General features: G+C 43.9%; 7 protein-coding genes across 7 annotated transcripts; all 7 read right to left on the reverse strand.

The window, feature by feature from the left end:
- Positions 1-56: 56 nt before the first annotated feature.
- Positions 57-1,625, reverse strand: DQ04_02741060 (notchless; the record flags this gene model as incomplete). Its single annotated transcript, XM_009312173.1, has 1 exon — positions 57-1,625. One exon carries the CDS (start codon positions 1,623-1,625, stop codon positions 57-59), a length of 1,569 nt encoding a protein of 522 aa, XP_009310448.1.
- A 1,148-nt stretch (positions 1,626-2,773) lies between these two features.
- Positions 2,774-5,113, reverse strand: DQ04_02741070 (putative TFIIH basal transcription factor complex helicase subunit; the record flags this gene model as incomplete). Its single annotated transcript, XM_009312174.1, has 1 exon — positions 2,774-5,113. The coding sequence occupies one exon, from the start codon at positions 5,111-5,113 to the stop codon at positions 2,774-2,776; it is 2,340 nt and encodes a 779-aa protein (XP_009310449.1).
- Positions 5,114-5,404: 291 nt separating this feature from the next.
- Positions 5,405-7,597, reverse strand: DQ04_02741080 (cullin; the record flags this gene model as incomplete). Its single annotated transcript, XM_009312175.1, has 1 exon — positions 5,405-7,597. One exon carries the CDS (start codon positions 7,595-7,597, stop codon positions 5,405-5,407), a length of 2,193 nt encoding a protein of 730 aa, XP_009310450.1.
- A 167-nt stretch (positions 7,598-7,764) lies between these two features.
- Positions 7,765-8,511, reverse strand: DQ04_02741090 (hypothetical protein; the record flags this gene model as incomplete). The annotated part of the gene is made up of 1 exon (XM_009312176.1): positions 7,765-8,511. The coding sequence occupies one exon, from the start codon at positions 8,509-8,511 to the stop codon at positions 7,765-7,767; it is 747 nt and encodes a 248-aa protein (XP_009310451.1).
- Positions 8,512-8,656: 145 nt separating this feature from the next.
- DQ04_02741100 (hypothetical protein) lies at positions 8,657-9,178 on the reverse strand (the record flags this gene model as incomplete). Its single annotated transcript, XM_009312177.1, has 1 exon — positions 8,657-9,178. The coding sequence occupies one exon, from the start codon at positions 9,176-9,178 to the stop codon at positions 8,657-8,659; it is 522 nt and encodes a 173-aa protein (XP_009310452.1).
- Positions 9,179-9,350: 172 nt separating this feature from the next.
- Positions 9,351-10,409, reverse strand: DQ04_02741110 (protein kinase; the record flags this gene model as incomplete). Its single annotated transcript, XM_009312178.1, has 1 exon — positions 9,351-10,409. The coding sequence occupies one exon, from the start codon at positions 10,407-10,409 to the stop codon at positions 9,351-9,353; it is 1,059 nt and encodes a 352-aa protein (XP_009310453.1).
- Positions 10,410-10,707: 298 nt separating this feature from the next.
- On the reverse strand, positions 10,708-13,224 carry DQ04_02741120 (hypothetical protein; the record flags this gene model as incomplete). Its single annotated transcript, XM_009312179.1, has 1 exon — positions 10,708-13,224. One exon carries the CDS (start codon positions 13,222-13,224, stop codon positions 10,708-10,710), a length of 2,517 nt encoding a protein of 838 aa, XP_009310454.1.
- Positions 13,225-13,274: the final 50 nt, after the last annotated feature.

The following is a 13,274-nucleotide window of genomic DNA, read 5'->3' on the forward strand; positions in this document are numbered from 1 at the left end:
ATATATATATATAAATTAGTCGCCTCTTTAGAACAGTGATGGTGAAATTACACGTCTTAATGAACCCAAATAAGAACCTTCTTATCCTTTGAGCCAGTAGCCACACGTTGGCCGTCAGGGCTCCAATCTGTAGAGAAGATCTCGTCGCTGTGGCCTGAAAGGTCTTCGACAAGCTCGCGTGAAGACACCGACCACAGTTTCAAGGTAGAATCCCTGCTACCCGAGACCAGGAGACGAGAGTCCAAACTCCAGCTAACATGATACACCGGGGCCACGTGGCCTCTAAACGTCGTGATAAACTTTCCATCAGAAGCGTTCCATAACTTCACACTCTTATCAGCCGAGCAAGACGCAATCATGGTCCCGTCAGGACTAAACTGGATGTGAAATATAGCTCCTTGGTGCCCAGTCATTCGCCCCAAAGGGGTAACTTGCTGCTGTGGCGACCACAAGAACATAGTATTATCATCTGAACAACTAACGAGGCACTCGTAACCCCCAATCCGCGAGAGAACTTCTTTATACCTTGCTTCCGCATGTCGCTGCATTTCCACACGAGAATCAAACTTATTGCCCTCATGGTCAAAAGGACCTGTTCTGATCACGAGATCGGTGCTGAGTGCGACAAAGTTTACCCAATGCGCATGACCACGAAGAATACTACGCGGGGATCCATTTGAGGCATCCCAGACGATTATACTGCGGTCCTGTGAAGACGAGTAGATCAGATTTTCACCACCCCATTTTACACATGTAACACAGGCCTGGTGACCAGAAAGAGAGTACTGAAACCCGTTAATGGTATGCCAAACCTTGAGGCTCGCATCTTTACTTGCAGAAACGAACCTATCACAGGCTGTATTCTTGTGTAGTGGTTCCCAGGAGACATGCGACAAATAGCTTGAATGGGCCTTGTGCTGCTTTCCTTTAAAGCTGCCGTATGCTCCATCATGTGACCAAACAATAAGTACACCATCTTTGCTCCCACTCACGAGATGCTTCCCATCAGGGGCCCATGACAACACCTGCACCCAGCTCTTGTGGGCGGTGAGCTCCTCGGTTGGAGTTAATGTGTGTACGTCCCACAGACGTATCTCCTTGTCGCCCCCACCACTTGCCAGTACCTCACTGTCAGGCGAAAAACTCACAATAAGCACAGCCTCACTATGCCCATCAAGCGTTCCTGCACACCGTGTCACTGGTCTAACCCTAAATTTGGCTTGTGGTTTGTACTGGATGTCAATAATTGTTTCCTCTGGCAACTCAAACAGTAATTTCTCCACATCTTGCGGCCTGACACGCCTCCCCTCCTTTAGCATCTTGTCAATGAAGGATTCTTGCTGCTTCTTAAATAGCGTCTCTTGCACACTGGCGTTGACTTGCTCCCCCTCAATGAAAAATGCGTAGGGCGTAGTTCGTGCATCTTCACCCAGCATAGAGCACAGCAATTCATCAAGCTGTTTCGGTGTCGCTGAAACAGGAAGAAGAATCTGTGTTCCGGCCAAATCGCCGTTTTCGTCAACGAGTCGTACCATTACCATTTCATTTTTTGTTTCAACGCCGTCGATAGCCTCCGTATCTGTGACGACAACGACATCACGGCGCTGCCTCTTTCGCACTGGCATTAATACCTCTGTCGAGGTCAAGGGCAAGAAAATAACAGTGGAAGAAACACAGGCAAAAAAACAACAACAGCTACTACATGAATACCACAACACATGTCACCCTTTAACCAGAGCCAGAGAGTAATCATCATAATAATAATATTAATAAGAAAACGTATTGTCTTCGCCGAAATTAAAACAACAACAACAACAACAACAAAAGGAAATGACAACTTTACCACACCAACTCATACAAAGCCATCACCATGCCTCGACCTGATTGACTCTTCTCCTTGAGGAAAGAAATCGTTGTTTTGTTCTTACGAAGAAGAGAATACTGAAACAGAAGCAAACAGAAGCTTATCACAGCAACACAACTCACCAACAAAAGCCCTATAAATGTGACAAAACCGCCATTCGCGCAGGCCCAACCCCACCGCATGAAGAGTAGAAACAACATGTTCGTCAGACACATACCCAATAACCACAAGAAGAGTCTCCGGTTTTTAAATCCAATGCAGTTACCAATAATCAAACAATGATGATCCATGCCTTCCACGTACACCCCACATGTACGGCAGAACGAGACACCTGGAAAGCCTTTTCTCGTCTGCGGAATACTCACCACGCAAGACAAGTAAAAGACTAGGTGCGCTGACCACAAGAAAACGTAACAGACTTCATCTAGGGAGCACACAAAAAGAGAACTCCATGAAAAGTTCTCTTTCCCCCAAAATATCCAATCAACAACGTACCACACATAGACAGGAGGGTTGCAACAGCTGGCGCATCCCACTCTCGATTGGAACATATAGACGTAGTACTGCCAAACAAATGATACCATCACAACGACTATAAATGCTCTTCCAATGACGTGATGGCACCCCTTTCGTCCTTCAATGAATCGAACATGATCTAGAGCCTCACTAAAAAAGCAGTTTCCTACGATGAAATTTAGAGCCATCGCAAGGGCAGGAAATACCATGACCGTGTACACAGCACCCCATGAAAATAACACTTCTTCAATTCCCTTCATCCACAAAATCTAGCTTCAAGAGACAAAATCAAAGAGAATTGCATGCTCTTTCGGCCACTTATTATTATTATTATTACTATTTTGCTTCAGGCCCCTGAGAGCCAATGAAGAATAAGTAGAGCCGAAATCAAAGTTAGCACCGCGGTCTTTTTCTCTGTTCAGGCTCTCTTACTGCATGCATGACTTTACTCTCCGTTTGAACCATATCAACATCATCATCATCAGATGCCTTGGTGTGTCTTGGAGCCACCGAGCTCTTTGATGGCTGTAAAAATCCCTTGCGTGCAAGAGTCTCTTTTGAAAAAAGAGTTGTGCCGAGGTCTCGCTTGTGTTCCCACGGCTGCGCCATATCCTTAAAGAAACCACGTCCAACTGCAATTGCTGCGTCCACACTAAGGTTAGCGTTTTCCTTAAGACACTGCTGAATCCATATCGGCAACTTTTTTCGCTTGTCGCTCAACGCAAATCGTCTGTCGACAAGTAACATCATTCCATAGTCTGTTTTGTTTCTCAGTACACGACCGATACACTGTGACGCCTGCCTCATGGCGTCGAAGTTACGATATTCATTACCAGGAATGCCCAAACACGTTTCCATCCAATGTATTCTTTGTCTCAAAGGCTCATCGTTTGGTGGCAAAAAAGGTACGCCAAACATTACAACAGCCCTTCCGTAATGACGGTCAAAATCGATACCCTCCGCAATCTTTCCACGAGCAATGGCCATAAATATGGCACCACGCCCGATATCACATGCCCGTTTGTAATTTGCTAAGGCAACAGATGTCTCTTCCACAGCTTGAGTTTCCACAAAGATGAGTTTATATTGAGCCAACTCCTTTAAAAAACCAGACCTATGCCACCCAAGCAACACTTCCCCCATGTACTGATACCCAGTAAAGAAACAGACAATACCGTCAGGTACACTCTTAGCAAGACCACGTAGAAGATCTTCATAGGAAGCAGACACTGTCGCCTGTGCGACAGGATTCATACGCACATTAAAGCTACTTGTGATTTCTTCAGCTGTAATGTTAACGCTTTCACTGCTTCTCGTTACAATTACCGGAGCAATACATTTTCTACTGAGAGTCATTTGGAACGATTTCGCAATCACTGGTGCAAATCCAAGAATCTTTGGATAAATATCTAACGGCGAAAGTGTACCAGACGTCAAAACCACACTTTTGTACTTTGAAAACGCCTCGCGCAATGCCAATGAAGCATCAACACAAACCAGACGAATAACCGGATCCGGGATATTAGGCCTTGTCGGATCCTGAGCTTCACACACAACAACAAATCCCGGTTTTTCGTATCGATCATCAGTGTAATAGGTAGAAAGAGTCATGTACATTTGTGCTATAAGGGCCACGTTACGAAACTTATGTGAATTCGTGATCTGGAGTGTATTCATGAGAACTTTCAGGCGCTCTGTGAGATACCTTAGATGACGAATATCCACAGCACATTCATTTTTTACTTTTGCCAAGAATACCAGAGGATCCGCAACATAGGTACGTGAAACTCTACACACTACACGGTGAGTAAAATCAACGAGCCGTTGAATAAAAGACAAGAAGTGGTTTGCTTGCCGCAGACTCCCTGGAACAGATTCCTCGGCAATGTCCAAAGGGATACGAGGTGCGTGAACAGATGTCGTGGTAGCATCCACACATCGTGCCAACTCAGCCATTGCTAAACCGTTAACAAGTCGATCGTACTCATCCTGCAGTTGTTGCCGATTGGTCGCTTTCATTTGATCGACAGCTCTATTCAGCTGTTTCACATTTTCTTTGGCTTGAATAGCATCTTCTTTTGTGATGATGAGTGACATAGCTTCAATGCACACATCGTCAACGTTGTGTCCCTCATCCATTACAACGATTGTGTTCTCATTTAGGTATTCCTTTGTCACTTCAGCCACAACAGGGTCGACAATGTAAAGGAATGAGTGAACTACAATGTCAGCAACGCTTAAAGCTTTACGGGCTAGATAATAAGGGCACAACTGATGCGCTTCACCAAATCGTTTCAGGTCGTCCACATCGTATGCTCCAGGGGGGAGATCAAAAGGTACGCGGTCGAGAGAGTCAAAGTAGGCACAGCGTCTGCCGGTTTGCCACGGTGCTGTGAGGCTCCGACATCCCGCATCCACATCTTCTGGGTGATGCTGAGATGCAACACTTGGTTCAATGCAGAGATTTTTCTTTGCAGTTAAGCAAAGCCCACGCAAAGGTCTGCTAGATGTCGCTTCGGAATCCCAGAGTTTTAACAGTTTTCGAAGTTCACCGAGAGTCTTGGTCATTTCCTCAACAGTTCGAGTGCAGTAAACAACCTTACGCTTCTCATCAGCATGATAATGAAGGTATGCTATAAGTAAGGAGAGCAACGTCGTCGTTTTCCCGGTTCCCGATGGCATTTCAAGAACCATGTGCCCCCCACAATCCAGGCCCTTCTTGAGTTCCATCATGTACTCTAGCTGCTCAGGATATATATATTCATACGGGAATAATACCGGCACATCCTCTATAAATAGCTTCATCCCAACTAAGAGAATTGAGGCAAAACCAACACACACACACACACAAAGATATATATATATATATATATATACAAATACATTTATGTACCCCTTTTGAAGTATTGGCAATCAAGACAGCCGCATGCACTGTTTTCTTTTTTTTCGTTTCTCCTCTTTTTCTTTCCGTAGAGAAGGTAGAGTACACATACAAGCAGAAACACATACATGGTGCCTTTTGTCTCACGCTGTGTACCTGTACACGCTAGGCGTTTTCTGATCTCGCTCAATGTACTCCTTTCGTATCAGCTCTTCAATCCGTTGCTTGATTAATTTAGAATCAGCTGAAAACAAGGGTGACAGTTTTTGCCGACATTCTTCAAGAAGATCAGAATGACCAAGAACGCGACGGCTCTTCATGATGCGAACTAAACATGCATCTATCGCAGGTTTTCTGTCCTCGTCAACTTCCTTTGCTATTTCTTCACTCTGCGAAGCACCTACACGCCGGCATGCTGCCATTGGTACTCGTATTTTTCTCCATTTACTGGAGAATTCTTCATTGACGAAAAACATGTCATCTCTTTGAAGCGTGGCAGATTCAAACTTTCTGCGTAGTACCGAACATTTCAATAGAGGAAGAAAGACGGGCTTCAAATCCTCCAGGGACATCCCAAACAAGCTCATCACATCATTTGGGGTTAATTCTCTCACATCATTGAATGCGAGAAGCACCCAGCACTGGGGACCTGTCATGGAAAGTGTCTTTGCTCCGTTTTTATAAGCTGCACTTATATCTCCGCTGCTGTTTGAATACGACCACGTGAGTACCCGTCCAGTTGTACCCTTCAGGTACACATTCTCAAATGCACGGAGTGCTGTCTGAATCATAGAAGGTGGCGTAAAAAACTCACTTTGAATTCTCGGAGGCCAAATCCCCTTCTTTAAGACGAATACGCTTATTGCAAAATGCGGCTTTTGCCCAACAGCCTCAAGTTTTTCTTCGGCATTATGACCATCAGCGATATCTACATCGTGAAGCATTCCTTCAAGGTAACTCGTACTCGATATACCGCAACGTTGACGTATGCGCTGAACAAGAGATCGTTCGGTAACCTCATCAAATTTTCTACGCGGAAACAAGATCCTCTGGGCTAATAAATCACGTGAATGGGCAAGAAATGTGTCCCGGTCGGCTACATAGCTGAGGGCCGCAACTACTCGCTCTAATTCTTCCTCCTCAGTAGAGTTTCCACTCCCTTGAAGAACGGCGTCCGTATAGTATGCCAAGAGTTCACTGAACAATACACACCGATGTGTCCCCGAGGACGCGTAAACACCACTACTATAGACTTTCATAAGACCCTCCTTCACAGCTTTAAGCATCACTACATGACCGTTAAAGCAATGAGTGAGTAAATACAGAAAATCTTCCTGAAGTTTCATCATATCTGCTACACAAGATCTGAAGTCTACTTCCTTCTCCTCCCTACTGTGATGCAGCAATCTTTCCCTGCCTTCACTAATAAGTCCCTGTTTTGTCAGGCTCGACAAGTGGGAAACGCCTTTGGTACGTCTTGAAAGCAAAGTGTAGTATTTTTTTAGAAGGGCCTCTTCACGATTCTTTAGTGCAGCAATAAAACCATCGTTTGACATCAATAGTTTTTCTATTGTCGCTGGTGAGTCTAATAGAACCTCTTCCACGTGTGTCATGATAGTTTGTCTATCTTCCAAAGAAAAGTAACACGCGCACCTATCCTTTTCCTCATTATGAGCTCGTTCTATTCGTCGTAGAAACTCTGAAGGAGTACCCGATTTGGTCCATTCCAATATGAGCTCATCGTAATGAACTTTTGTGATGGCTAGGTATGGTTTTAAAAATTGTTCTGAATATATTTCCTGCTTTTTCTCAATGCTCACAGAGGAAAGCAATTCGATGGCGTTTCGGATCTGATCACGATTTACACTCTCACCATTCCTTTCAGAACAAAGAAGTTCCTGTGTAACACGGCTAACTGTCTGTGCATTCTTCTTTAAAATTTGTTCGAGGAATATACTCAAGGCTACTTGCTGAAGAGACGGTTTTGAGCAATTAATAATGTAATACCTAGAAAGGTATGCAAAAGCTCTCATGTTCCATTTCATTAGTATTTTGTAATGTTCCCAGACTTTAACAACTTTGGTAAACAACTGCATTTCCGAAGATGCTTTCAAATCTCGGTACTTCAAAAGATAACGTGTCAGCATCTCTTGAAAATCCATATATAGGAGCTCATCTACGTGATAACCAATCAGGTCAGATGTTGACTTGGAACTAGTGGTTCGTGTCGCAGCAGTATACACAGTGCTATAGTGATTCATGCGTCTCGCAAAACCCGTATTTGACTTAAACTCAGTTTCAGTTAATTCGGCTATTGCCTCAAAATCCGCCTTCATTCTGCGAATGGCCTCTCTATCTTCTTCCAACATTTTTTTCTTTAACCTTTTAATTGAAAGAAACAAAAAAAAAAAATAGTGGTAATTCACAAACACCCGTGGGACTCGACTTAACAAGAAGAATAAAACGCCCTTTAAAGCACAATATAACCGACAAGGTATACTCATCATGAGAGACTATCCAAACCACCCTTTACCGAATTCAGCCTGGACTCTGATTCTGCACACAATGCAGACACTTGTGATTCCAGCGTATCAACAGCCACTTCCATGCTATCAAGGAGCCTTGCAACCTCATCGGCCCGCTTCAAGGCACCTTCCGTACAGGGCAGCTCCATTTTAGAATGCGAGGCCCCACCGTACATTTTAGCAATTGAGTCAGCAGCGGCAACAACGACACGGTAAGCCATGATGTTGGGAATACGCCCAGAAGTCCTATTGATCGTTTCCCTAGAAAGAAAGGGTTCATCTGAGCAAAAATGAAGACGACATCCACATAGTTCATTTAACCGAATTGCCAAAGGGTACAGAGCTTCTTCCAGTTCGACAATCGCCTCAGAAGATATCATCAACTCCTCGAATGTTGACAACTGACCTATTTCAGGAAGAAACAAACTTGCTTCCTCCGCCACGCCACGCAACCCTTTTTCAAGTTGGAAAAATTCATTCCAAACACTTTCTTCTTTACGTTGCCATCGATCCAGTAAAGGAAGGCTAACAGGACAGAGATCCACATTCTTCCCAGGAAGAAGAGATTTAACGTTCCACTCTCTTTCTTCCACCACTGGCCTCACATCACTCAGACCACCTGTCCCACAGCCTTCACCGTTGTAAATTGAAACACCAATGTTTTCAACAACATATGGATGAGGCCCAGCAGTTGCGGTTTCATACTCTTCGAAACTAGCATACATGTCGGAGACTACACGAAAACACAAAGTTTTTTTTGCCTCGTTTAGACGTTGTGCACTGGTGGTACAACCCAAGTAGAATAGAGAAATGCAGAATCAAAACGAAGCATGCAACACCGGGAAAAAAAATCTGTCTACATCGTCAAGTTCACGAAAATTCCACAGGCGCTGATTGGCCGTGTGACCCTCTGAATTGCGTGTCGTTCATAATGACGCCAAATTCTCTCTCCATCTCACCAATACGAGTTGACAGTGAGTCATGTTCTGTCTTCACCGCACTGATAGCCTCGTCGTAATCAGCCTCAACTTTTTTGAGCTCGTCAGCCAGCTTCAGCTTCTCTTCCTCAATACGGTTTAATGCTGTATCTAATTCTATACAAGCTTGTATCTTTGTATTTTCTTCCCTTTTGTACTGCCGTGCAAAATCGGTCAATATATCCACTTTACCAGTTGTCGCTGTGCTAAGATCCTCCTCATAATTTGAACACGTCAATCGCAATTCATCTCGATCCTTCGTTAAGGCAGTGACCTCATCCAGACGAGCAAAATGATGCGCTTTCAATGCAGACAAACGTAAACCCATTTTCACAATCTCATCGCTCAATTGTTGCTCCTCGTCTAACAGATCGCGTTCAGCCTTTGGGTTCTTCTTATTATCCTTTGGAGGCATCTTTGTCAAGACCGGGGCAACCACACACCTTTCTTGTAATATATCAACGAAAAAGCAAAAGAAGAAGGGTCTATTTACCACGTGGCTGTGTACAGAAGCTTGCAGAGTACACCATAAACAAAAAGACAGGGGCACAGTCTCAGATAACTTCACCAGAAAAAAAAAAACGAATTTAAGAGGGTGTAACGAACCAATTTCCAGCACCAACAGGGTCTACATTTGCCGCTTTTTGAATGAATGGATGATGAAGCAACTCGGTCGCCGTTGGTCGTGAATCCAACGGACGAAGACACTGATCGATAAAATCAATAAGCTCAGGGCTGTGCTGACGACCATCGGCTGTCCAATCAATCTTTGCATCTCCCGTAGCAATAACCTGTAAAAGTTCAAAAAGATTGTTTTTGATTGATCCGAAAGGATACATTCCCAATGCACATTCTGCTATGGTCAAACCAACACTCCATATGTCGCTACTGAACGAGTACGGTTGAGCTTTTATTCGTTCAGGGCTCATGTAGATAACGGAGCCTTGGGAAGACAGCGTTTCCACATCTCCACCAGAAAATTTCTTGGCTACACCAAAATCTGCTATTTTGACCTCACCTCCCGAATTTGCAAGAACATTGACGGGCTTAATGTCACGATGAATCATTTTCGAAGCATGAAGGTGTTCCAACCCCTTAAGAAGCTCTCTCGCCACATACGCCAACATCTCCTCGTTGAAACAGCTAGGGTGCCGCCGAAGCACATCTGCCATACTTCCAGCATCCATATATTCCAGTACAATATAAAGTCTCCCCTCCTTAAAAAAGGCCTCATGTGAAGTCACAATATTTTTGTGCATCAAAGCTTTAACCTGTCTCAGCTCCGATTCAAGGGCCTGTCGCATATCATCTGTGTCCCCTTCCAATTGAATATATTTCAGTGCGTACTTCTTCCCGGTGGGTCGATGTCGAACAAGTTTAACCTTCCCCTGAGAGCCTTTTCCCAGTTCTTGGCAGGTGCGTAGGTCTTCAAATCTTATCTTATCCATATCTAGATCGGTCATGCCATTCTCCTGATCCGCAGCCTGGGCTGGAATTGTGGGACCAGACGCGATACCGCTTTCTTTAACGCGCAATTCGACACCACAATCGCCTTTTACAACTAAGGTAAGCGTATCCGTTATCGATACAGCTCTTTCTGGAGGAGCTAAATGAAGACGCTCAAGTTTCGGTCTTTTGGGGGCCATATATGCAGCTACTAAACTACCACAAATAATACTACAAGAGAAGCAAAATATACCCCCGCAAGAAAAAAAAGGCTTTGGCAGATATTAATATTAACAGCATTTCAGAAGACTCAAATTTGCTCTTGATTTAATAAAGAGAGGAAAAAAAACACACACAGCAAACATTCTTCATCCTCAAATACATCCTCACTATACATAACACTCTACATAAGATTACACTCCTTTCGCTTGAACCATCCACAACAAACAATTTTCTTCTCCTTTCATTTAGGCTCATCCATTTCTTTCTTGCATGCACCTAACTTTCCTCCGAACCGCTTTCCATCTCATCAACCTCACCATCATCACCATCACCCCCCGCTACTGATAATGAACCTTCATCAGTGAAACCAATAAGCGCTCCATCTTTTGTGCTTCTATTACGCAACTTATCGGCGTGTTTTCGAAGAAGAATGGCCGCAAACGTCCAGGAAAAAAAACAACTTGTTGGATATGACCCCCTTTCAAGAACATCTTTTGCCCCATACCCTTTCAACATTTTTCCGGCTCTCAGGAAAAAGGCCTTTTTTCTTTGCTTGATGTCTGTAGGATCAAAGGCAGTCATTTTCGTAAGAAGACCACTTGTGACCTTCTCACGAGCATCCTCCCATTTCTCAACCTTTTGGGGCCTTGACCCAAGAGCCACAATAAGTGTCGCTTGCACCACCAAAGGAACAATAGGTGGTGGATGAAGATATTTTGCCAACTCCAACAATTGTCCTGGGGTAATACGAATAAGGTTTTCTAGTGTCTGGCTCCATAAGCATTTGAGAAATACAATGGATGAGGGGCCTAATCCCTGGAGTTCATCCTCAATTTTTAGCGTTTTCCCCAATGAAAAAGCCTGCTCATTACCTAAAAGAAGACTTGCAAGAATCTCGACAGCAGTTTTGAATATTTCCTTTTCAGAGTCTCTGAAAGTGTTCTTTGTGTCAACACAATCCATAAACACTACACCCAGAGATGTGCATCCCCCATCATGTTTTCTACCAGTGATTGTTCCTACAAGTAAGCTCCCTGTCTTCTCTCCCTCTAAAAAGGTCTTAACTTTTTGATTTTCAAAAGGAATACTAGCGGTATTGCTAATATCATCGATACAAAACACCAAAACCTCATTGCCACGTATTGCCTCAGTGCACGCATTAAAACTAATACCACACCCATTCTTTTCCTCGGCGAGAGTATGCTTTTTACCGAGCATGAACTGATGTGAAGGTGAGGCCGCCACATACGACATTGAATCTGGCATTTCGTCTATCAATGATATATAACAATTTTTGCAGCCGGTTACTGTAGTAAGCCAATCAACGCATTGCTGGCATAGTTGGGATCTTCGCTTTTTTTCAAGACATAAATCAATCATAACGCCTAGCTCCCACACAACTTTTGCAGCATCCTCCACTTCATGTTGTTGAAAGCTGCCATCCCCATCACGGGACATCGCAAAAACATATGGTGCGTGATTATATCCAGAGAGCAAAATCGGAAAAAACACAACTGTTTCATCCCTCTTTTCTGCCGAAACATCAAACATAAAACATTGATCATTTGTAGAACTGTTGGTAACAAACTCAACCCTGGAAGAACAGTAGTCAGCAAAGGATTTTACCGCACCACCGTGTAACTTCTTTGAGGCAACTGATATGGAATTTTTCTCAGAGATTGTCTTGCCCAAAAGATGACAGCATGTGCCATTTTTTGTTTCCATCAAATAACATCCATTTTGACACACAACAGTTGTTTTCATCTGAGCCCTATCAATACTCATGACGTAAGAGGTATCACCAGCACAACCCAAAATAGCGCATCCATCTTTAATCAGTGCAACAATATCAGTTCCTTCTGGCCGACGATAAACAACACCTCCTTTATCAAGCTGGGGTACGGCAGTGTCAGGCTCAACAACTGGTAGCACCTCTTCCATAGTTGGTGGAGTATCATTAGCTTTCGCTGGTAGCGGAGGGCTCTCTTCATATGCAATGAGTTCAATAGAATTGTGATGATGTGTTAGCCTTTTTCTTTCAGATCTCGCCCTAGCACGGCGCTCCTCTTCACGTCGTTTTCTTTCAAGAATTTTGGCTTCTTCCATAGCCTCCTTTCGACGTCTTTCTGCTTCTTCCTCTTCTTTCTGCTGGATTTCTTTCCGCAGCCTTTCTTCCTCAATTGCTCGGCGATGCTCTTCAGCGATTCTCTGTCTTTCCTCCTCCTCTTTCTGTAATCTATCTCGAAGTCTCATTGAAAACAAAATTCGGTGGCATTCCCCAATAAAACAAAGTCCAATACACAGTCCATTTTCTCCTTCACCAATAAAGAACCGTAACATTTGTTCCGCCGCAGAGACAATGTTCTGTTCTCCAAGAAACTTTCTTTGTTGAAGAACATCAAAGTCAACGTGCAGATTGTGACGAGAGGGCACCTTATCAGCGAGCACTTGTTGTTGGAAATCCATTATATGTGCAACTACCCTAGTCGAATTATCTTGTTTCTGTCGTAGTTTTTCGTTTCTAGCGGCAATTTGTCGTTCACCTCCAGCAGCAGCATTAGATAACACATGATGCTGCTTGGATCTTGCCTGTTCTTCCTCATCCCAGGTTCTCGTAATCCACTTAACATGCTCAACTTCTATTTCATCGAGCCGCCCTTTCCGCAGGGCATACGAAGCCCATGTTTCATTTAAAAGTACTTGACGATCATATACTGCCTCCCCATAATTAACCTCTTCAATGGTAGTCGCTGGTAGACGGTAAACGTACTCAAAAGACCTTGCTTTGTCCATCACTGCATGACTTTGATTCAAGGTTTGCAGATCCCAAGCGGACGAGAGAG

Source organism: Trypanosoma grayi (assembly GCF_000691245.1).
Source record: "Trypanosoma grayi strain ANR4 Tgr_274_V1, whole genome shotgun sequence".
NCBI lineage: Eukaryota > Euglenozoa > Kinetoplastea > Trypanosomatida > Trypanosomatidae > Trypanosoma > Trypanosoma grayi.